Source organism: Crassostrea angulata, chromosome 7 (genome assembly GCF_025612915.1).
Source record: "Crassostrea angulata isolate pt1a10 chromosome 7, ASM2561291v2, whole genome shotgun sequence".
Lineage (NCBI taxonomy): Eukaryota > Metazoa > Mollusca > Bivalvia > Ostreida > Ostreidae > Magallana > Magallana angulata.
In genome coordinates, this window is record NC_069117.1 from 59,509,116 (window position 1) to 59,533,887 (window position 24,772).

The 24,772-nt window shown below is 33.9% G+C and overlaps 1 protein-coding gene across 1 annotated transcript; it reads left to right on the forward strand.

Moving 5' to 3' along the window:
* The first annotated feature begins 437 nt into the window (after positions 1-437).
* Positions 438-24,511, forward strand: LOC128157016 (LIM/homeobox protein Lhx3-like). The gene is made up of 5 exons (XM_052819364.1): positions 438-709; positions 6,258-6,432; positions 21,175-21,386; positions 22,500-22,811; positions 22,928-24,511. The coding sequence occupies exons 1-5, from the start codon at positions 586-588 to the stop codon at positions 23,296-23,298; spliced, it is 1,194 nt and encodes a 397-aa protein (XP_052675324.1). The 5' UTR covers positions 438-585; the 3' UTR covers positions 23,299-24,511.
* The last annotated feature ends 261 nt before the right edge of the window (positions 24,512-24,772 follow it).

Sequence of the window (24,772 nt, forward strand, 5' to 3'; positions counted from 1 at the left end):
AGAAACCCCTAATAGTTTTTTTTATCTTTTTCTTTAAAAGATACAAAAAAATAAATAAAATACGGAGATTCGTGTCCTTAGTCATTTATAACAATATACGGGTCAGGAATCTTATACTTGACATGATAACTAGGGTTTGTTGTGATTCTCCCGAGTGCCGCTCTTGTGGTTCTCCCTTGGCTGTGAGGTGTGACACTACCCCCGTGCTCTTGACAACTTCTCACCCATTTAGCCCTCTCTCACTAGACAGGTGCCCGCTCCATCTCGCGGCTTCCTTGCCTCTGTCATTCGCCGCTCTTTCATCCCCCGTTCTACTGAAACCTGCGAAAGGCTGAAACTGTCTGTCTATAAACAATGAACGATCAATATCTAATGAATATTCATTTTATAAAGGTCACGTGCAATATTCCGGTTGCAAGTTTCAAAAGCATCTCGACCAATTGCTGATGACATGTTGTGTTAAGAATTTAAGGTTCAATCGGAAAAGAAGAAAAACTGTCTCATCGCTATACTTCAAAAATCTGAACGAGTGACTCGGAGATTGTGTTCCTTTTTGGGTTGTAATAATAATTCCAGACCCCCCAAATGAATATGTCCTCCCTGAGTGACTTACCCCCTGCCCATGGTGGTTACCACACGGAGGGGTCACGGGCTAGCCCCACTCCAGCCTCCCTGACCGAAATGATCAGTCGGAACAAGTTCCTGGAAGGTAAGAGATTATATGTGATTGCCTCGCTCTTTGATGTCAATTTCAGCAATTGGTTGTTGGGTTCCTTAATTTCATTCCCGTATTCTGATACCAATTAGTTTGTCGGCTTTAATATTTCAGTTGATACTTCTCTATCGTCTCTTGATTGGGAAATAGAGCGATATCGTGATGCAAATCAAATTAATTTTTTTCGCTTAATATAAATTAATAATAATAGACTGGATTTAGTTGAAGGGGTATTGTGTATAACGATTTGTTGGGTTTTTTTTCTAATCAAGTTTTGAACATAATCAATTAAGAGGGACATTTTGGATTAAAACTTGGCGAAGCGATGTAGATTTCTTAATTAACTTTCGACTCCCCAATTGATTTCTATTGGGGCATCTAAATTTAATAGAATGGGAAAACGCGCCTTGGTTCCGAAGTTCATTAACAACAAATTCCAGTCAAGTAAGGATTGGTGAAGTTTGACTCCGAACTTTTCCAAGACGTTCCAACGAAATTCCTGTGTTTAAGGATTTAACACACTTTAATAATTCGGAATATTGTCCCCGTTTGTTTCGGGATATCGTTTGGACCAGACTGTTACTCCGAAGAGATCGTAAGTTCGGTTTGACAGGAAAACTACACAGTTTTCTTATTTCGGATTACTGTGTGATTAAAATTGAAACAGGGTTTTTGAATTTACATGTTAAATATATATATATATCAAGGCATTAATTGTATGTTGAAATCTGACTTGATATGAGGCTGTGTAAAATATTGCTTTCAGTTTGTAAGACCTGAAAAAAAATCCAGAAAACAGAAAAAAATCTATCACTAAATTCATCCAGTTTCCATGCCTGATATTTGATATTTCTGGTCATTCAATTTGAAATTTCTGCTTCTCAATATATGATTGATATTCCCGTTGAAAAAGCAAGTTATTTAAATCAAGAATTATTCTAGGTAAATATGTATTTCTTTTTATTTTTTAACTGTATATATCTGTTATAAAAACGAGGAGGAAAAGACAATTCATTTAGTGGTCAAAGTCTACTTGTAGCGTTTTCCCTGAAAGTCTAACCATGTAGAAAATGAAATTCCATGCTCGACGCAAATGTAGATTTTTCCCTCGGAAATTAGAGATTTGTCCTGAAAAATTGATTTTAGATTGGTGCAATCCTTGTCGATGTTCCGGGTCTAAGCCTCTTACTGGTGAGTCCGGATTTGTGAACAGATAGACCTGTCGGGTAATTAGTGTCCTCCGCTATCTCCACAGTTAAACACTGTGCCCCACGCTGCTCTGTTACATACCCCGTACACCGCCAACAGCCTGTTCCTGTCTGGGGTTTAATGTATTAAATAATATAAAAAATTGTAATGTTTTTCTGTGATTCAGGTAATTATAGTTCAATGAAATAGTAAAATTTATTTTGCAATGAAAATAATGTTGTCAAAAATAATACAGCTATAAAATTACTTTACAATTAAATGACCTGTAGGATTTTTTCTTTTTCTTTTCATTTTTTTTATTTCACCCAAAAAAATTTTTATGAAAAAAAAATCTGCTGATTTCCATTATTTTGTTATCTTTTGAAGGAAAAACACGGAGGATCTGTGTTTTTCTTTGATGTTGACAAGGACCGTAGGTTGAAGTGAATGAATTGAGTTTAATGAGAAATTAAACCCAGTATTTCCCACATTTGTCACCAATCGGGACCGATAGTTATCGTGTGTTCGCTCATGTGGAACCATCTAACGGTATCTTCGCACGTGCTTTCTAGGTAACTATGCGTGCAGCTTTTGTTTCTGGATGCACCTGCCCATAAAATTTGAAAATGTGACAATAATTTGGATACAGTTCGTCAGTAGTTCGGTCTTTGTGGAGTTTTTTGTAATCTTTTAAATCAACACTTGCCAGAAAAAATCCAAGCGAAGGCCATTATTTCATAACACGCCGTCAAATCGCTTTATTTGATACACTAAACAACAGAGTCGCAGTTTTAATTACAACCCATAATGAAAACCCGTCAAATGAAAACATTTATTTCGTGCTCAATCGAATTTAGAATTGGACCCTTGGGAGTCCTAGGCGTCAAATATATACAAACCACTGTTGAAACAGGACTACGGCCACTGAAAGCCCCCCTAATGCATAACGTTTGTCGGGTATCGGGTGTCGGTCCCAGATAAATGGAGGTCTCTAAGATAGTCCAAGTCTAACCTTTATGTCGCGCGGCGCAATTATCACCATAAGGTTAGCACGTCAAACTCTTGAAAACTGAATAAAAAAATGTTCCATGTCAGATCCTTGGTTGGTTTGTTATCGGCCGTTTTGTATTTGTACCCATTGTAGTTCCTATATTGTTTTAGGTAATAATGGTTCGTAAACTTTTAATGTAATTAAATAAAATTAAGAGATAATGAACCATGATAGTCCGGAAATGAAAGCAAATGGCAAGTAACCGTTTTATTGTCGTTAATCTTCGGAAGAACGAACAAAATAAATCCTTCCCCACCGGTTACTGATTCTGTCAGCGGCACGCGCCGACCCGCGGATTAATTTCTCCGTCGTTTAAACCTTTCAGGTCACACAGGTGTAATTCAATAAGCCGCGAAGACAGGGACAGATTTTGGAAGAAGAAAAAATAATCAATGAAAAACGAACTTTTAATAAATTACACAGAATGTGTGTTTTTTGTGAATAATTCCAACTTAGAAAAAGAAGGTGAGAAATGCCGAGCTGTCGATGTACAGTTGGCTGACTAGAAGAACTGTTAGGTTAACAAAAAACCTTATGACTTTTTGTTGAACGTCGTGGGTCCTGGGTCCAATTTGATCTCCCCTCTCGTCTTTCTGGCCTCGGTTCTTTGGACAGATCATAGTGCTGTGTTGACATTTTCTTCCTGCCTCCAGATGGATGGCACGCGCCATCTTCATTTGAATAATTTTCCACACGAGTCAGGACATGGGCCAGTTACTTCATTTTTCGGCAAACATGGCGTTATGCGCGGTGTCGGTACGTAAGACACGTGTATCGGGGATTGCTGGGGAGCGTTACATTGTTGGACAGAAACCTGCCATTTTTCTTGAATTCCTATGGGGATATTTGACTCATTAAATTATCCGCCTTAATCTAACCTTATTGTCGCGTTTTACGGCGATTGAAAGCTGTCCTGTCATATTCTCCACATTTCGTAAGCATGTAAAAAATATTGGTGTAAAACTATCATTTGATAATTCCAAGGGTTCCAAAAAAAACCCAAAAGAAGCTTAACGTTGTCAGTTGAAAATCCTCTTGACAAAATATTATTGAGTGTGAACAATTCTGTAGGCTGCATGACCTGAAAACAACTTGTGAAAATATATCTACTCCATGCCTCATACCGTGTAGAAAACATGTCAACTGTCAAATACTCATGTAAAATTTCAAATCTTATTCAACATTAATTGATTTAATATTTAATATAAATGAATTATGGTAAAATAATAGAACTAAGTGTGACACGTGTAAGGAACATGCATTGGGGATTTATGTCAATATTTCAAATCCATCTGTAGATGGAGGGAATACACGGAGTTCTGTTGGTTTTGTATATTCTGAGCAAATTCTATCGGGAAATAATATAATTACATTAACTATTAAAAATAAAGAATTCTTAAAAAAAAATAAAATTAATCGGAGATTTGAGAAAAAATATTTTTCTAATTTTGATACATGTATGATATTTAAATGGATGCCATAAAGTAATTTTTTTTCCTATAATTGAACTGATTGATAAATAAATTATTGTTATATTTTCCCGAAATATGTTTTAAATGTCGAATTGTCATCAATTTGCACCTCATGATTATTATTTGTTCAAAATAAAACAAATTTGCACGAAATATCCGCATGCAAAGCAGGTTAAATTGAAACATTCGTATTGTGTACTGAAAAATATATGCCAAGTGACCAGCAGTTTTTATTAAGGCAATAAATTCAAAGCAGTGTCAGTAAGAACAGCTTTGTTTTTCTCTTTAATTTATAGTCTTTCTATTTTCAAAGAAGAAAACCCCCAGTATCTGTCAACTGAGCACTGTTAACCCAAATAAACACGGTAAAACAATGGGCAAAAAGCCGGAAAACAAGAAGCCGCATATGGCAGTTCTAGCGAGTTAAACAGGCATGCGTATTCATTACATTGTAACTCGTATTTATCCACAAAGAAGGTCTGAATTCTCGTGTCTGGACGACTTTGGGCCCCGCCCCGGGACCAGCGCTTACAACGCCGCATCTTCATCAACAGATGGTCCGACAATGGCACCCAAACAACGAGAGCGGTGTCGGTTTCCGTCGATCGCTGCCTCTACCCCTGCAGCAAGAGTTATCAATTAAAACGGGAATAGAATCGGGCGAAAATGAACCAGCAATCAAAGTCTATTTACGCCAGGAAAATCCAATGAATACCTAATTTATGTTTTTTGCGTTAGAAATTTGCATAGATCCAATAATTTTGACAAGTGCGCTCACTAGAATGCCGTGTTAAAACAAAATCTATCTTTTCATGTTGTTACCAAATGTTTACCCAATCTGACGAATGATATCGATGCTTGGCGATTTATGCTAAAAACCTGGCGGAATTAACAGACAAACCAGATACAATCATACATAGCCTCTAACAATTTTAACAAAGGGAAATCTGCATGATTCAAAATTTTGTACAAATAGTTTACTTTAAACATTTCGCCCCTCTGCCAATATTATTTTTTTTTTAAAAATCAACATCGTTTTTTTAAAGACTAAAAAAATCTTAACGTACTTTTTACATATACATGTGGATCTTTAGAGGATGAATTTTAAAGATTTTAAAATTTATTTATTATTCTTATTTTGTAGTTTGGTATTACTGAGATACTGTTTGAATATATACATATATTTTTAAAATCGCATAATAATTAAATCATAATCATCATTATATTAAAGACTTGCAATTCAAAAGTAAACAATAGACTTTGGATAAATAAATTAATCCACTTACAATATAAAAAATACTAAATTTACCAATATTTCTTTAACAAAAAATTCATCGGATAAAAATATTCTCAAATTCTAAGCAATATTCTATAACACTTAATCCTTTGATATACTAGTAGTACTGTAAAAACACATATATTCACGCCTGATCACATTAACAGTCACACGAAGGACCATTTTGTCTTAATTTTCTCGCTTAACCAACAACAGATAAATTATCAAAAGCAAGAAATGATATCTTCGAATTTTGATAACACAAATCCTCGTTATATGCAATTATTTTTACTGCAAGCTTCAGAGTAAATCTAATTGGGGTAGAACTATTAGTCAAATTTTCATTTATGAGTACTTTGTGTCTCAAGTTTTTTTTTTTTCGGGGGGGGGGGGGGGGGCGTTCAGTAATGGACATACCCTACGTTGACATTGAGCTGGATAACCAAAAATTGCACACCGTTTCGCGATATATTTTTCTTGAAGATTGATAAATCATTTTCTTATGTGTACAGAAGGTCCACATGAATTGCTGACATGATTTTGTTTCTCTTTCAGCCGCCATCCCTAAGTGCGCGGGGTGCGGGGAACCGATTCTGGACCGATTCATCCTGAAAGTCCTAGATAGATCCTGGCACTCCCGCTGTCTCCAGTGTCATGACTGCCACGCCCGGCTCAGCGATAAGTGCTTCTCCAAGGGGGAGAAGGTCTTCTGCAAGGACGACTTCTTTAGGTGAGTCCTAGAAAAAAACCCCTTAAGATTAGGCACGAGAGAGAGAGAGAGAGAGAGAGAGAGAGAGAGAGAGAGAGAGAGAGAGAGATATTTGTCCATTCACTATTTTTAGAGATTCTGGTCATGAAGTTAGTAATTTTTAATAATATGTACATGAGAGAAATAACAACAATCTGTGAATTGTTTTTGGAAACCATTTATAATAGATAATGGAGTATAGAGATCAGGTTTGACAAAAACTGCCCTATATATGTCTGAACTCCGTGAAATACCCCCAAGTTGTCCTTGTGTGTACCGATCTATCAACATTATATAAAGATGCATGGTTCCCCCATTGTGACGGAGGACTGGTAATACATTCATTTCCACCACTGCAATGTGTTACCACTCTGGACTAATTCAATCCACACAGCCCATTCACCGCCAGGCAAAACTTGCAGCTTTAAATTCAAAGCGAATGGTACCAGACTAAATTTCAATTGCTAAATAAACTATATTTCTGTTCCACTAGATTTACTTCAAACATGCTGGAAATTTCCCCCATAATAAAATACATATAAATAATCCATTTATTCCTTGTTAGACGAAAAAAAATCATTTTGCTCTTTCATTAAGAAAGAATAATTAAAATGAATGAATGAATAAAGAAATAAAATGAATTAGTTGATAGATAAATAAAATAATAAATAAATAAATAAATAAATAAATAAATAAATAAATAAATAAATAAATAAATAAATAAATAAATAATTACAAAACCGGAATCTAAATGCATAGAAGCATGTACAATACAAACCGTGTTTTACAAACTTTGTAAGATGACACATCATTTTGTACTTTATATTAAAAAAAAAAGATAAAGAAATGAATAAAATAAATAAAGTAATAAATAAATAACAAGTCTTGGATCCGTCTGTTTCCGGTGCCCTGGTTGTTGGATTGATTCTGACGGATGGCGGGTAATCCGGGGTTACACAGAGTTATGATCAGGCGATAATTGTTCTCATTTGTTCTGTCACAGAAAAAGAAAGCGATAAAAGACAGGAAAAAATCATTGTTATCAAGCACGAACACAGGTCTGTAGAGTGAACACTTAAAAAGCATCTTCTGAACCCTAACATAAACAAACGAGACGGAACTGGAATGATGGCTATTCAGATTTATTGCATTCTACGTCGTAAAACTAAACAGAGAAGCAACAAGTTGGGTTTTTTTAAATTCAAAGTAAAATGCAAATTAAAAAAGCTTTTGAAAACATCCAAGTTTTTCTCTAGATTTATACACAGTATTCTTCGCAAAAATACTTTCAAAATGCGTATATGAAAATATGAAATCTACATCTGCGTATGCTAAAATGAAAAAAAAAATCACTGAAAGTAATTCAATGAGTAGCCCAGTGAGGAATATACACAAATTAAAAAAAAAAACCCACAAAACCCCAGTTTTTGATAACCATACATGCAAACAAAGTAAATATCATACTTTTATCTCATACCAACAATTTACTAGTATTTAACAAGTCATAAATACAAATAAAACAAAGTTTAAACTGTTAATTATCTTCACGGTATTAACTGATTTGTTATCGTCATTAGTTGAAACCTTTAATATGATTTCTATTAATGTGTTTCATCCTGCATACATTTTACCCCTTTTTTTTTACATTTTATATAAAAATATATTTCAAAATTTCCTTTCTATAAATTTATCATCTCGTATTTTCGGTATCAATTTTCGAGGAAATAATACGTATAAAGTTTAAGATATTCACATAATGAATTAGTTAACATTACCGGTATTTCCAAAAATGTTACCTTCTGTTTGCTCTAATGACAGAATAATTCTTGGGAGTGATATTGTAGCTAGGTAAACCAACACTTTTTACTGCTGATTGAATTTCATCCTATTTTATTTTTCCGCTGCTATACCGATTTTGGATGATGAACAAAATTGTCAAAGATTTTACGATGGGAATCATAATTTTCATCTTAATCTCGGAAATGTAAACATCGAATATCGGCCCCGATTTATCTTGTCCTGACTCGGCTACATAAAAACCAGTGGCTTGATGAAATTTCATTTGATTAAAAGGATAACATTTCCCAGAACCGAGTGCGGCCAGCCTCTTGATTAATTAATATGTGACCCAAAGTCAAGTGCGCGTCGACAGATGGAGCCTGATCTGACGAGGAACTCTCTAGTCTTCTTTCAAACCAACTTCTTGGCAGATTTGTCGGCTTAGACTTATTGTTTGCCCTCCACTTCCCTTAATTCTGCCCTTCTTGAGTTTCCTTGAAATGATACTGTTTCCAAGGCTTCATCCCTTAAGTCAGACCCTCGTATGAATTTTTATGGTTTATTAATGGTCAATTTTTTTGCCCTTTAAGAAACTTACAAGGTTCCTGTTTAACAGATCTATGAAGATTTTTTTTTCTTCAAAATCTTTCTCGATTTCTGTTTTTCTCGACGGAATATATTTTTACACGGATTTTAGACATGTGTCAAATAAAAAATAAAACTATATAAAAAAATTAACACCAGGATGTTTTTTGTCACGTTTAAGTAGACATTACCTGGCGAACTAAGATCAAGTAGCTGCTTTTGGTTAATGCTGTCAATAGCTTGCATTTTTATACACTTCTCGCTTAAACAGTTCATTAGTAATCTTTACAATGTATGGCCTAATTCATTGCATTTTGGTTTACACTAGACTGAAGAGTTCTTAATATATGAATATATTTAGAAAAGAAGAATACAAATTATCTGTATAACACGTCTAGATGTTGAGTAATTCATTCCCATATTCGAAGGCGAAAGTGTATTTTTATTGTTCATTTTAAAAAATGATATAACTCTGTACTTAGAGTAGGAAGTACACAGTGTTATCCGCAAAATTCATCCTCCCTCAGCCATTACCTTAATTCATCCTCCCTCAGCCATTACCTTAATTCATCCTCCCTCAGCCATTACCTTAATTTTAAAAATATTTTATTACGTATCACATAAAGGGATGGGATAACAGACATTGCTTATATAATTCACTCCGACATACATGGTCAATGTCATATAGTAGTATACAAGATTTTGTGTCGTACAATATTGACAATAATATTATAATATATATTATATTGATAAATATATGCATGTATGTATGTATATTTGTAATCTATGAAGAGAAATTACAATAGGTATGATAATACTTATAATATCATAATTTGTAGTCACTAGTAATGATAATAATGATAATAAAAAAGAGAGAAAAAAAGGACAAATATACAACCATTACCTTATTCTTGATATTAAACATTTGTAACACGTCAATTTAATTTAAACTAAAATTCAAGTCATAATCATGTCTTTTATATGTGTGTGATTTTTCATAGTTATTTAACAGTAAACATGTACGTTCAAACAAAGTGGCGTTTTACTACGCATTAATAACTAACAATCCAAATTAAATTGTTTACAAAAACTGCCAGCTTTGTTTATTTTGCTTACTTTGCATATTTTAATCTTCATGCATAGTGGTCTTTGTTTCATTAAATTTGCGTCACATCGTGTGATGGTAAATAGCAGAGTCAAAAAACAGTGGTTAGTATTATGAATTTACAAACTCATGAATGGACTTTGACAGAGCGAAACTGCTAATGATCCATTTATGAAAAGAAAAGAGGACTGAGACTTATAGAAATGAAACTGTTTGCTATGAAAACAATTATCTTCTGTGCACAGTTATAAAGACCCCGAAGATCTAATTTTACAATGTTCCTATATTGTAAATCCTAAAAGAAGTCGGAACTTACACATTTTACAATATGCATTGTTTTTTAGGACAATGCACGCATACGATTAAAAATTCTGAAAAAGAATAGCAGAAAGAATGAACGACAGAATAGGTCTTCTCTGGGATGAGTTTTTAACGATTGATGGTTCCCTATAATGAAACAAAAATCAGAAAAAAGCTAATCAGAAAATCATAGTTAAAAAAACCACTTAATTTGGGCCCGCCATCTGTGAGGAAGTTTTGTTACTAGCAAAAATAGCCATTTGGTTAACTTCTCAAAGACTAAAAGACAATAAGGATATTCTGATCGAACTTCCAGTAGACTGAGGAACCAGTGATGCATGCCTGTCAATATGTGCACGTATCGTGTGACAGGTGGAGTTATGTGTATTTATCAATGCAGCCCGACTTGATCGGCCCTCTGTCTGATCACGGAGTGACAAGACCCCCAAAGACCGTCAGAGAAAGGGTCGGGGCATTGTCTGTTCTTGGAGACCTTTTCGGTTGTTGGGACAGTGGCTCTGTTTGATAATCGTGCCGGATCTCCATCGCAAGAGATTCTATCTTTATGATTGATGCGTAAGTAATTTTAGGACATTAAAAAATCCATCAAAACAATATGATGGGGTCCATTTTTAATGTGGCTTGCATCTGTCGGAACAAATGACGAAACAGCGGAAACGCAACCACAATGGTCTATAGAAGTGTTCCCGATACCAGACGCTTAGTTATCACAAGGAATGCGTAAACAATATGTAATCACTTGTTAATATGAATCTAACGACTTTATTAGATATGTTAACGAGATAGTATATTTTTCTGTTTGTGTTTATTAATTTGGAATCGTCAGAGGATGCATTTCTTCTTAGACTGGCGACATTTATGATATACCAAAATAAAAAAAAGGAAAAGACGGATATAAAAGAATAAACTGCTGGCAGTTCCGATTCTTACAGCAATAGATAATAATGTAATTGACAACATTTTGTTAACATTCTTTTGAATGCAAATAAAAATACATTTTTGTAAGGGTTTGATTTACGGTAAGATTGAGCGTGAAGTAATGATCACATGTTCATGCACGTGATGTTTCCATTCAGACAAAAGGGTCCCCGCTGGTCTAGAACAAAGTCTTGTCATTTGTTACATAAATCTGTCATCTTTATACATTAAATCATTGATCTTTTGAAATAATTTTCAAAAAAAATCGTTTTCACGTTTGAAGACAGCATATACATACAACAAAAACCCTTACTGAATAGAACACATTTGATTGGTCCATTCTAAAAACCCCTACCCACTCTTAATATGAGTACGTGAAAAGAAAGGGCTTGTTTCGAAAGATTCTGTCTGACCAAATTAAATGAAATAAAAATACATTTATTTTGCCCAAAGTCAAACAGATTCTAAAATTAGATAGTTGATTGTGGTTCAAACTGACTAGTCGGGGTATGGGGGTAACAGTTATGGGGGGGGGGAGTTCCCGATTTTATGCAATCATGCAGTATTCTTGATGATATAATAAAGTGTGATTAAATTACTTATGGCACCTGCTTCAAGGTTCCTGTATTGTACATAAAGACACAAATACATTCACGACGAAACAGAAATAAGAATTCCAACTCAAATCACTCAATAAAGGAGTGCTCCATGATTAGACCTTCAAATGCATGCTGTGTCGATTAACTTTCGGTTTTCAGTTTATCATTGGTTCAGGTACGTGACAGAGAGAAATAAAGCGTTTATTTCTTTGGACTCAGTACTTTTGAACAGAGAAATGCGTTTACCTTGCCTATCTTGTACATCGGCCCATCTGGCCGAGTCGATCGTCGCCCTTTAATATTTAATCATTTTCGTGCACTTGGCATATAATTGGATTCCCATGGTATTAGGGGTTTAGGAACCACCGCTTTATGAGGACCGAGTTTCTTACGAAAGAACAAGGTTTACACGACATTCGGCTCTATGAACGTCTAAATAATATATATCTCCCTGCTTAACCAAATTAAGTTTTGTCACCTTAGTGAAATAAAAGGGGGAAACGTCTCCTAGATCAATAGTCGTCCTAAGATGCCTTGTGTATTTAAAAGTCGTCTGTGTCTGTCGTAATGGAAGTGAACATTTTAGAAAAAGAACAAAAAAAAAAAATAAGTTACCGGAAAATCTTGCATTTCAGGAGTTCGTATGGCTCCTCCCATCACGGGAAGCAATATGTCATTTTGTTGATGTTTAGAAGTTGTGTATCTATACAAAAATAAAATAGAACTAGAGCAAAGCTCGTTGCAAAGCAACGAGTGGGTCTTCCGTTAATGTCGGAAGTAAAGCTGGGAGTTCCTGTAGGAAGCAGAGCTCTTAAACCAATAACAAAAGTAACTTAAATAAAAAGATGAAAAAATCGAATTATTCCTGGTACGACTTAACAAAATACGAATGATTTTTAGTACGACTTAACAAACACCTTTCCGATTTTAAGAACGACTTAACAAAAAAATTTCCGAATGTGTTCAAGTACGACTTAACAATTATTTTTGGTACGAGTTAACTTTACTTTGAACATTACGCTATTTTTTAAACCAAGGACGCGGAATCAAAATTTCCGGAAAAATCGATTTTCAAACCCCGATATCTCTGTAATGCATTGTCCGATTTTTAAACAGCTTTCAGTGTTAGATTCAGCTAAATAAGCTCTACAAAACACATATTCATTTTTGATTTGATCAGAAAATTCATTTTTTCGAAAAATTTGTTTCACTTCCGGTTTGGACCGGAAGTGATAGATTTTCATTTCCAGCCTTATTACAGAGGTAAATCGACCAAATCATAACCATTGAAAATTTCAAGCCTCTATCTTAAAGCGTTTTCGAGAAAAGTCCGGGACAAAATGACTTTTTTAAATTTTTAAAATTGACGTAACGTCAAAACGGACGTGACGTTCTCTTTAAAATTTTAATACTTTTGAGGGACGCCAACTTGCAAAAATCTTTGAAAATTTCATCAAAATCGGTTAAAAACCTTTTGAGTTATGAAGCAAAAAAGGAGTCAGAAGAAAAGAAAAAGAACTAGAGCAAAGCTCGTTGCAAAGCAACGAGTGGGTCTTCCGTTAATGTCGAAAGTAAAGCTGGAAGTTCCTGTAAGAAGCAGAGCTCTCAAACCAATAACAAGAGTACTAAAAAAAAGATAAAAATAATCGAAGTATTCCTGGTACGACTTAACAAAATACGAATGATTTTAAGTACGACTTAACAAAAACCTTTCCGATTTCAAGAACGACTTAACCAAAAAAAATCCGAATGTGTTCAAGTACGACTTAATAATTATTTTTGGTACGAGTTAATTTTACTTTGAACATTACGCTATTTTTTAAACCAAGGACGCGGAATGAAAATTTCCGGAAAAATCAATATTTAAACCCCAATAACTTTGTAATGCATCGTCTGATTTTAAAACGGATTTCAGTTTTGAACTCAGCATGGAAATAACTGTAAGATGCGTACGTAAAAATATTAAAATTGAGAAACATGAAAATTCAAAAAAATTGGTTTTGCTTCCGGTTTCGACCGGAAGTGTCCGAATTGAGTTTCCAGCCTTATGTCATAAGTAAAACGGTAGTTCTACCTACTCTGTAAATCTCATAGCTTTATCTTAAATCGAAAATGAGAAAAGCTCCGGACAAAATCACTTTTTAAAACGTGAAAAACGTCAATATCTGACGAATTTGATGACGTCATCAAATACTTTTTTCATATCATAGAGATCTTTTAGATATACATTAAACCTATAAATTTCAAAACAATCGATGCAAGCGTTTTTGAAATATTTGAGTTGGAAAAAAAATAAAAAGAATAATAATAATAAGAATAAGAAAAAAAAGAAACCGTAGAAAAACAAAAGGGTCTTCCGTTGGAAAACGGAAGACCCTAATAATAACTAGAGCAAAGCTCGTTGCAAAGCAACGAGTGGGTCTTCCGTTAATGTCGGAAGTAAAGCCAGAAGTTCCTGTAAGAAGCAGAGCTCTTAAACCAACAACAAGAGTAACTAAAATAAAAAGATGAAAAAATCGAATTATTCCTGGTACGACTTAACAAAATCCGAATGATTTTAAGTACGACTTAACAAAATCCTACCCGATTTCAAGAACGACTTAACAAAAAAATTCCGAATGTGTTCAAGTAAGACTTAACAATTATTTTTGGTACGGGTTAATTTTACTTTGAACATTACGCTATTTTTTAAACCAAGGACGCGGAATCAAAATTACCGGAAAAATCAATTTTTAAACCCCGATATCTCTGTAATGCATCGTCTGATTTTAAAATGGCTTTCAGTGTTAGATTCAGCTTAAAAATCTCTACAAAACACATACTCGGTTTTGATTCGATCAAAAAATTCATTTTTTCGAATGACCCCACCATACCACCTGGGACTTTGAACAAACTTGAATCTACACTACCTGAGGATGCTTCCACTTTAATTTGAGCTTTTCTGGCCTAATACTTTTTGAGAAGAAGATTTTCAAAGATTTTCTCTATATATTCCTATGTAAAACTTGATCCCCCTCTTGTGGCCCCTCCCTACCCCCGGGGACCATGATTTGAACAAACTTGAATCTACACTACCTGAGGATGCCTCCACACAAGTTTAAGCTTTTCAGGCCCAATAGTTTTTGAGAAGATTTTTGAAAAATACCAACAAGTTTTCAATAATTCTCAATTATCTCCCCTTTAAAGAGGGCGTGGTCCTTCATTTGAACAAACTTGAATCCCCTTCACCTAGTGATGCTTGTAGTGCCAAATTTGGTTGAAATCTGCCCAGTGGTTCTTGAGAATTAGATGAAAATATGAAAAGTTTACAACAATGACAACGACAAATTGTGATCAGAAAAGCTCACTTGAGCCTTTGGCTCAGGTGAGCTAAAAACAAAATGAAGGAAATATTATTGCATACTTTTATTGAAAAACAAATTTTCACAGCTAACAATTGTAAATTACTTCAAACAGCCATAATTTTGTTTGTTATAATTTTTTATCAAACACAAACCACAACAAGGCATGATGCTTTCTTAAAGTTCCATTACAGTAACTGTTCATGAATTATTTGATTTAATTTGAATTACTGGTAAATAGTCTGTAGAACACATTAAGGAATATGCATGTGGGTAGAGGTGACAGGTTAATCTCAAGAGCTCAAAAGAATCAACAGGTATAAACCACGTGGCCACCAATAGCTGAAATTAAAAAAATCAATAAGCTGTGTTAATACATGTACCGGTACTAATAATAGCTGTGTTAACATTAACATATGCATAGTATTTCTGAAAAAAAAATACACTGACCATGCAGTGTAATTAGTATGACATATCCCGATACGTGACATTAGATGGCACAAGACAGTTTTTTTGATACATTTCATTGTAGCCTGGGAACGTGTGTCTTCGGAACCCTGTAACTAGAATTTCCTCAGTTCCCATTCAGCACAAATACCTTTAATTCACTCTTTATAAGGCCAATCACCAATTTCTGAAGAAAAATACTAGTCAAAACCTGTAAAATTTTCTACATACTGGTTTGACCCTTCCATATTTTGCTAATTTTTCATGATTTTTCAGCTTTTTAGACCTCCCCCAGCCAATTCCCTGGAAAGGGTTGACCTTCCGTACCATGTGCATGTTGCTCCATCACATGTCAGAAACTTACCGGTGTATAGTTTATAATGCCCCATCCACCTACTTTTCGTGTTATTTACCCTCCCGTCTGTAACTTGCATTTTCACGTGCACTGTCTAATTAAAGTCAACACAACAGTCATAGCCGCAGGTTTCGCATTTTACTTCTGAATCTCATGTACCTAACATATGGGGCCTACATATTGAATATCAATTTCAACAAGAGACATCCCTCTAACTAATGATAATCATTAAAAATCATTTCATGAATTTTAGCAACACTCATAAGCCGTCAAGTACAGCAACTCTCAATTTTACAAAATTATTGACGGGTACTTTATCCGAAACTGTCCCTTGCTACCTTTAACTTACACTAACATTCTCTGAAAAGTCATCTTGTCTTAAACTCACAAAGCTTATGCTATTCTGAGAAAAAGTATACCTCATTTTGCCAATTCCATTAAGGATTAAGAAAAATATGGCCATTTAAGTGAACCCAGCATTTCTACCTTCCTCTATTTAACACAGATTCATAGGGCTCTCCATAAATAAAGCATCTTTACCTAATCTTATAGAGGTCAACTGTTGTTCAACCTCCCTAAATAAGAAACCTTATTCAAAACTACATACATATACATGATATTATCATGACAAAAGCATCACATCACTTAGAAATATCCTTACATGTATACCCTCCCCCTTTTTTGATTTTCCTAAGAAGCATTAGTTTGAACACTTTAACCTAATATTATGAAACTTGTGGCAATTCCCTTGAGTCATTTCTCACACATATTTGAAAACAACCATCACTGATATTGAAAATTGATCTTTTCACTTGATAAATGGATGAAATGTAACATTTTTTTTCACAAAAAGACATGCCGCCATACATGTGATTTCTTGTTTTCATGAAACAGTAAGCTTATAATCATATTTAGTGAATATCTTATCTATTCTGGTTTCTAGTCTCCTTTTAACTTTGCTAAAATAGTAAGACCTACAAGTGTGATGTCTGCTCTTAATTAAAATGAAATTCAAACACAACCGGGTACCTGGGGACGGATGAGAATTCCATGATAAATGTTCAAATTTTACATGTTTTCCTACATTTTTGATGCATATATACAATAAAAGGGTAAAAATATGTTGTTTCTTGATCATTTCGAGAGTAATTATTATAGCAGATGTTATTTCAAGGTCAAATGTACATTTAGATATCCAACATGTAATGGTAATGGAGACAATTGAAAAGAGGGGGTGGCTTTTTGAATTCTGTAAATATATCTAAAATAACACTTTTGGATAGGAAGGAGCAAAAACTTGGGTTTTTTGACATATTGTATACTTTGATAACTGCATTTGTCTACATGTGAATTTTATTTGAAAGAAAAATATGCTGTTTTAAAAAAATTGAGTTATACGGTATAAGTCAGGTTGCTTAATGTTATTTCATGAAATCAGACAGCAAAATTACTGCAAATTTATAATTTAAATAATTCAATTGATCAAAACTCTTTTACAGTATTAATTCTTATCTCGGTAATTAACTTAAGCCTATTAATTGTCATCAGGATAGGAAATACCTACTTTCTAAGCCAATTTACTCTAGTGGTGGTCATTCTACACATTTAAAAGGGATTTACTTCCCTTGTGTATTATAGATATAACTAACATCATCATCCATTTCCCCCCCCCCAAAAAAAATAATTTTGGTACAAAATCCACTCAGAATTATAGTTAAATGAGAAATCTGAAAATACCATATGTAGTCTTGAAACTTACACTAACATTCTCTGAAAAGTCATTTTGTCTTAAACTTACAAAGCTTATGCTATTCTGAGAAAAAGTATACCTCATTTTGCCAATTCCATTAAGGATTAAGAAAAATATGGCCATTTAAGTGAACCCAGCATTTCCACTTTCTTCTATTTAACACAGATTTATAGGGCTCTCCATAAGTAAAGCATCTTTACCTAATCTTTTAGAGGTCAACTGTTGTTCAACCTCCCTAAATAAGAAACCTTATTTAAAACTACATACATATACATAATATTATCATGTTAAAAGCATCACATCACTTAGAGATACCCTTACATGTATACCATCCCCCTATTTTTTAATTTTCCTAAGAAGCATTAGTTTGAACACTTTAACCAAATATTATGATATTTAAATGCTTCTATTCTGATCAATTGAATTTTTAAGCAGCGTGAAATTAAAACCATCGCAATTGATACTTTCGTAAAAATCATGAATTTTTAACACGGTGAAATTAAAATGACTTACAATACCGGTATTTCATCCGAACAGCCTCAAAGTATAATTTTCTGCTATACCATTTTTTAAAAATAAAATCTACTGGTTTTTTTTTTGCAAATAAATTTAGCGAGGATTTTGTTCTCTTTTCTTATAAATGACAGGTTTTAAAAACAATATTATGTTTAGGATGTATAAAATTCCATAAATTTTTTTACAAAGCTTTGGATTTTAGTTGCACAATGAAAAAATGAGGGATTGCACGATAATACATGCTCATTTTGAAATTTAAAGCATTGATGATTTCTTTTCCTAGATAGAGATATGCACAAAATGATCTTGCTCTGTGATGCTTTGCCAAGATTAAAAGCATGAGAGAGAGAGAGAGAGAGATCTGAGGCACATGTAGTAAAAATTATTACATACATTTGTCTTACTGTAAAAATTGTTTACAATGTAGATGTGTTCTGCATGTAAAGTTTACCAAAAAGGAATCAATAAAATTCAATATATATAAAAGATAAACTAATCTCAAAGAATTTACTATGTTCTGTGAAATAATCAAATCTTGAGAAGAATGTTTTATAGATATCAGGGAACATTTACCTAAAATCTGAACTTAAAGTTCTTTTCATCTTGCACTCTGTTTTACATGCTCTTTCACAGGCGATAATCATATATAACGGCGAGCCAGACAAAAGTTCTAATTTTAATTAGACTGAATATTTACCATGTCAAATATATTTATTTAATTAAGCACAAGCCTGAGTTCTTTTATTCATTAATCAACATGATTAAGTGGAGGTGATATGGTAAAGATCTGCTATATTCAAATATTTAGGGTAAAGTTATCATCATGCAAACATGCACTCTAATTACAACATTCTACTCTTGTGTGCCTTTGGACCCCCACCCATTTTAATTGCACTGGTTTACAGTGTGTGGTGTGTTGTTCAATATAAAAAAGGACATACATATACATAATAATAAATAGAAATTCAAAAGAGTAGTGTGCAAAACATAAACGTGAAAATACATTGAACAGATAATATCCCGAGATTTCTCTGACTCAAATGCCCGCTTTTATATTGTTACGCACGTCAAAAGCGGGGGTTAGAGTCAGAGGAATGTCGGAATAGATTGAAAAGTGCACAAACACTTTGAAAAGAAAAAGTCAATACGATATATCCTGTATTGAAACATACCTTTATAATCTGTCATACGTTAGTTGAGCTGAAATTTCCACTATCGCCGTCTTGCAGGCCATTCTTCTGACACACCGCTATCAGCTGTTGTTCGCAGTCAAAACATGGCGAGTTGACATGGTGAATCGTACGATAATTTTTTCGATTAAAACTAATAAGACTAATAAAAACTAACAACGTAATTATCGACCGAATTAACGAAATTGTTTCAATAAACACTCTGATTAACTATATAAAAAAGGAGTTCGGTTTTATATTACCTGTACGAAATCTGTTCAGCAGGAGTTACTTTAACTGTGAATTTTGCACTATTTTTTAAACCAATAACGAGGAATCAACATTTCCGGAAAAATCAATATTTAAACCCCGATATCTCTGCAATGCAGTATCCGATTTTAAAACGAATTTAAGTTTTGTATTTAGCTTTGCAAACTATACAATATGCATATAATTTTATGTTTTTTATAAAGTTTTATGATCAGTACGAATTGATACAGTAGAAGTTACTTTCAGTGTGAATTTTGCACTATTTTTGAAACCAAGAACGCGGCATGAAAATTTCCGGGAAAATCAGTTTTTAAACCCCGATATCTCTGTAATGCATCCTCCGAATTTTAAACGGTTTTCAGCATTAGATTTAGCTTAAAAAGCTCTACAAAATACGTATACGTTTTTTGTTTGATCAACAAATTCAATTTTTCAAAAAATTTGATTCGCTTCCAGTTTCGACCGGAAGTGACAGATTTTCATTATATAGCTCTATTACAGAGGTAAATCGACCAAATCATAACCATTGAAAATTTCAAGCCTCTATCTTAAAGTGTTTTTGAGAAAAGTCCCGGACAAAATGACTTTTTTTAAATTTTAAAAATGACGTAACGTCAAAACGGAAGTGACGTTGTCTTTAAAACTTTAACATCTTTGAGGGACGATAACTTGCTAAAATCTCTGGAAGTTTCATTGAAATCGGTTGAAAACTTTTTGAGTTATGAAGCAAAAAAGGAGTCAGAAAAAAAAGAAAAAGTATAATAATAATAAAAAGAAACCGAAGAAAAACAAAAGGGTCTTCCGTTGGAAAACGGAAGACCCTAATAATAATAATAAAAAGAAACCGAAGAATAACAAGAGGGTCTTCCGTTGAAAACGGAAGACCCTAACAACAATAACTAATTATGTTATCAATGACCTCATCAAAACGAAATCTTTAGAGAGTAAATAAGGCTGAACTTGTAATGACAGCATGACATTTTTGGATTTAAAACAAAAGCAAAACATAATGATTAATGATAGGATTGAGGGATCGAGTTAAGACAATCTGACAAGAATATATTAACTTGGAGATCCTGACTTGCGGACTTTTGATAAGGAAACCAGTGATGACGAAATACTAAGAATATGATAAAACAGCTTCATGGTGTATTTATTACGTCACGACATCCGGGTACAAGCTCGCACTCCCCTATGTTAACCTGCTTTCATGTCCCAGACAAGTATCAGACCACAGTGACAGTAATTTATCTCTGGGGAGGGGACTACGCAACATCAGTAGCTAGGTTTTGTTGTCTTTGATGGAAGCTGATTTGGTTGTCAATGATGAAGTCTTTTTAATGCTCTCAATTCTTTACATTGATATATGATTCCTGCATTAGTATTTAATTAATCATAGGAGCGAAATACAGACGACGGATTTTGAAAAATAAACAATCAACACCCCATCTTTATGGAATGCATTCATATAATTTAAACACGTTTTTATATTTAATATTTTTTTTTCAGATGCTTTGATATAGTTGTTGGATCTTTGCAATATATGAGTATTTTCCAATCTATTTTTAGACGCTATGGTACTAAGTGTGCTGGCTGTGAGAAGGGGATTCCCCCGACTGAGGTGGTGCGCCGCGCCCAAGACAATGTGTACCACCTGGAATGTTTCGCCTGCCTGATGTGTAGCAGACAGCTCAACACGGGCGACGAATTCTACCTCATGGAAGACCGGAAGTTGGTCTGTAAGGCGGACTACGAGTCGGCTAAAGCCCGGGGCATCAATGGTGGGTCCTATTTTACCGAAACCCACTCCACACAAATAAAATAAATTTTTTTTAGAGTACACTGCAACCCGTAGAGCGATTGCAAGTACTTTATAAAAGTTTCATTTTTATAGGGCCTCATGCTAAGAATTTATCGGTTGCAGCCCTTATAAATATTTCGTTGGGAGTTAGAGATTAAATGATTCTTACTTTTTTTTCAAAAATTGTCGAAGAAAGTTAATTTCAAAGCAAGAAATTCATCACGAATTTATTGTAAATTAATAGATAAGAGCACCTTTAATTTGGTTGGTCAGTCGGGGTAGGGAGATGCAACCCTTTTTAAACTGAGGCCACAGTTCTTGCGGTTGTAGTGTATCGTATGATACCATTTCGTTGAGATAAACAAGGCAAATAAGATAGGAATCCCATAATATTCTTAACGTAATATTCTTCGTGAAACAGAAATCCGATTTGGGTAAAGCAGGTAAAAATAGTTTTTGCTACATCCCTAGCACCTGATGCAGATAAACAAGAAGTACTTAAAGATCCATAAGACCAGCGCAAACACGCGAGCAGCTCTTACAAACTATCACCAGAACCCGAGAGATTCTATGATTTATCTATCCTGAGTCTATAAATAAAAATTTTAATGAAAAAGAAGACCAATATTTTTTATGCGCAAATAAAATGCACGTGAACACTGTCAGGTAGAGAATAGAAGCGGGTTATTTTGTTTCAGCGGCCAGCTCCTTACAGTACCCCTGTTATTGATGCGCCGCCGCCGCTAGGCTGGTGTTATCATCGCTCGCACACCTGCGTACGCCGTACCTGAAATCGATATTGCCCAGAGTGACGTGATTGGGAATTGATTTAAGTTATTTAATCACGTCGAGAGTCCGCTAAGCTTATCGTTTTCTCTCATCGCTTTCTTCTTTTCATCTACTTTTTTCATTCAAAGGAGACGCCTTTGCAAATTATTATGTTTCTTTAACGGTTTTCCAGGAAATCATAAATACCAATGATAGCTTATCTAAAAAAGATTGCTTTAATTATTCTCTAAATGCAAAACGATGTTTAAACTTCTTAAAGAATAAACCATAAAATTTTGTTACAAAATGAATTGAAATTTTTTAGAGTACGATATAGATGCAGCAAATAAAAGACCACGCACAACTATAACTGCAAAACAGCTAGAAGCCCTGAAACGGGCGTACAACGAGAGCCCAAAACCAGCTCGACACGTGAGGGAACAACTGAGTGCGGAAACCGGCTTGGACATGCGTGTTGTTCAGGTCTGGTTTCAAAATCGGCGCGCCAAAGAGAAGCGACTCAAGAAAGACGCCGGAAGAAACAGATGGAGCCCTTACTTCCGGCAACTAAAACGCAACGGTGACCAGGATAGTTCTAACAGCGCAGACGACAGATCGGACATCTGTCTTGATGACGGTACGGTTCATTTAGTGCAGTTACTGAGTAAGAAAAACATTTTTGATAAAGATTTTAGTACGTGTTTCTGCCTGTCAAAACACATTTCCGATTTATCTTAGTTGCTTATCTTTTAGATGAAGTAGACGACTTGGACGAATCAATCAGCCAGTCTGGTCGATTGTCAGGAGATTTATTTAGTTCGGGTTCAGGACAACCAATGGACAGAGAGCCAAACATGGGCAGTGTGCCCGTCGGTCCCCCTGAATCCCCGTCCATGGAAACCTGGTCCCACTTTGGAAACGTTCCAAGTAATCCGAATTTCCTCGGACGTCATTCGCCCAACATTCCCATGACAAACTCACATTTAATGCCTATGGATCCACTGCCCATGATGGGCGGCCCGTCCAGTGTAGCTAGGCTGATGGGAGGTGATTTGAACGATAACTCACAAGGTTATTCCGAGTACTCATCAAATTCAAACCATAATCACGTGGAAGTTTACTAAAAACAGAACGATGAAAAGTGGTGAAACGAAAAGATATCAATATGAATGGAATTATCTTATTTTTAAACATTCCGAAATACGAAGGTCGTTTTCAAGTGTATATTTTTTTCAGTCATATCCAATGAAGAAAAGACCATATAGAGACTGATCAGTGAAAGATTGAATAGGTTATATATAGTAACATTTGATTTCGTGGCTTTCCTGTGTTTTAAATATAGTGCAGCAAATATCATTTGTTTAAACTAGTCCTCTTTTACTCCGGGAGAGTGCAATGCTTACTGAAGTTGTTATTTAAGAAATGTTAAAGCACATTTCTTTTTCATTTTGTTTTGAACGCTGTTTTTATTTTCATTTGAAATTTATATCATTCATCATTCATGTTTTACTCATGTTGGGTTGGTTTTGTCCAGACACAAAATCTTCTATTTGTCATTGGTCACGTTTTATGTAATACTATGAAACAGATCATCAGTCTGTCTTTAATATTTGTTTAACCATTTTTTCACATATTCATAATTATCTTCATTCAACATTTTATTTTTGTCTTAGCTAGAAATAAACTGTATCACAAATATATAAGAATTAGCCTTTAATGTAAATTATCATCAAATAATACTCTTTATTTTATAATATGACGGTTTAAATACTTTACAATTCCATGTATTCAATTCCAAAGGATCAGCCAAACGATTCTTTGTAGAAATATTTGTATTAAGGTAACTATTCATGTTATTAAAAAAAATTGGATTAACTTATACTTTATTAACAATGCATAATACTCACCTAATTTTATGAATATTAATATAATGATTTTTGTTTACGTAAAAAATATTTATTGATAGATTTTCTTAATATTTTATTTATTTAAGGTAATTATTTATTGTTGTTATAATTTAGCATGGTAACTTTTATTTCATTGTTTATGTATTGTTTTTATTTTTGGTAAATTTTGTGGAATAAATTTTCTACAAAATATTTTTAGTTTTGCTAACTCAGATTTCTGATTGAAAACAAAATAGTAAAGCCTAAAGTATATAAATCTGACGTTAAAGAAACTGCCACATTGTGATATTTAAATTCACTGGGTGTGAAAAACTACAATGAAATTTGTAATTTTGGCATTTAATATACCCAGTTCAGTTGAAAATTACACTATAATTTGTAATATATGTTTTTAAATTTCATTAAATGAATTTTAAAAATTACTATATCACAGTAACAGCAAAACTATATTTACTGTCAACAAGTGTTTCACCAAAAATATTATTTTATTACTTGATTTTATTGTTCATGTATCCTTAAAATTACATTATTGTTCGTATGGTAAGAGCTTCACTGAATTATTTCCTGATTAGGAAATATGAGGATTTATATAGCCTGACGTTACACAACGGAGAAACTAAAAATAAATGATCATTCAAGTCAAAGACACTTAGAAATAAATTAGAAAAAAATCTAAATTAGATTGCAAGAG

What these genes read in the sequence shown, in the direction of transcription:
- LOC128157016 (XM_052819364.1), top strand. Translation starts at nt 586, where the DNA reads ATGAATATGTCCTCCCTGAGTGACTTACCCCCTGCCCATGGTGGTTAC. An exon ending in TCGGAACAAGTTCCTGGAAG is followed by an intron (nt 710 to 6,257) that starts GTAAGAGATTAT and finishes TTTCTCTTTCAG; the next exon opens with CCGCCATCCCTAAGTGCGCG. An exon ending in TAAAGCCCGGGGCATCAATG is followed by an intron (nt 21,387 to 22,499) that starts GTGGGTCCTATT and finishes GAAATTTTTTAG; the next exon opens with AGTACGATATAGATGCAGCA.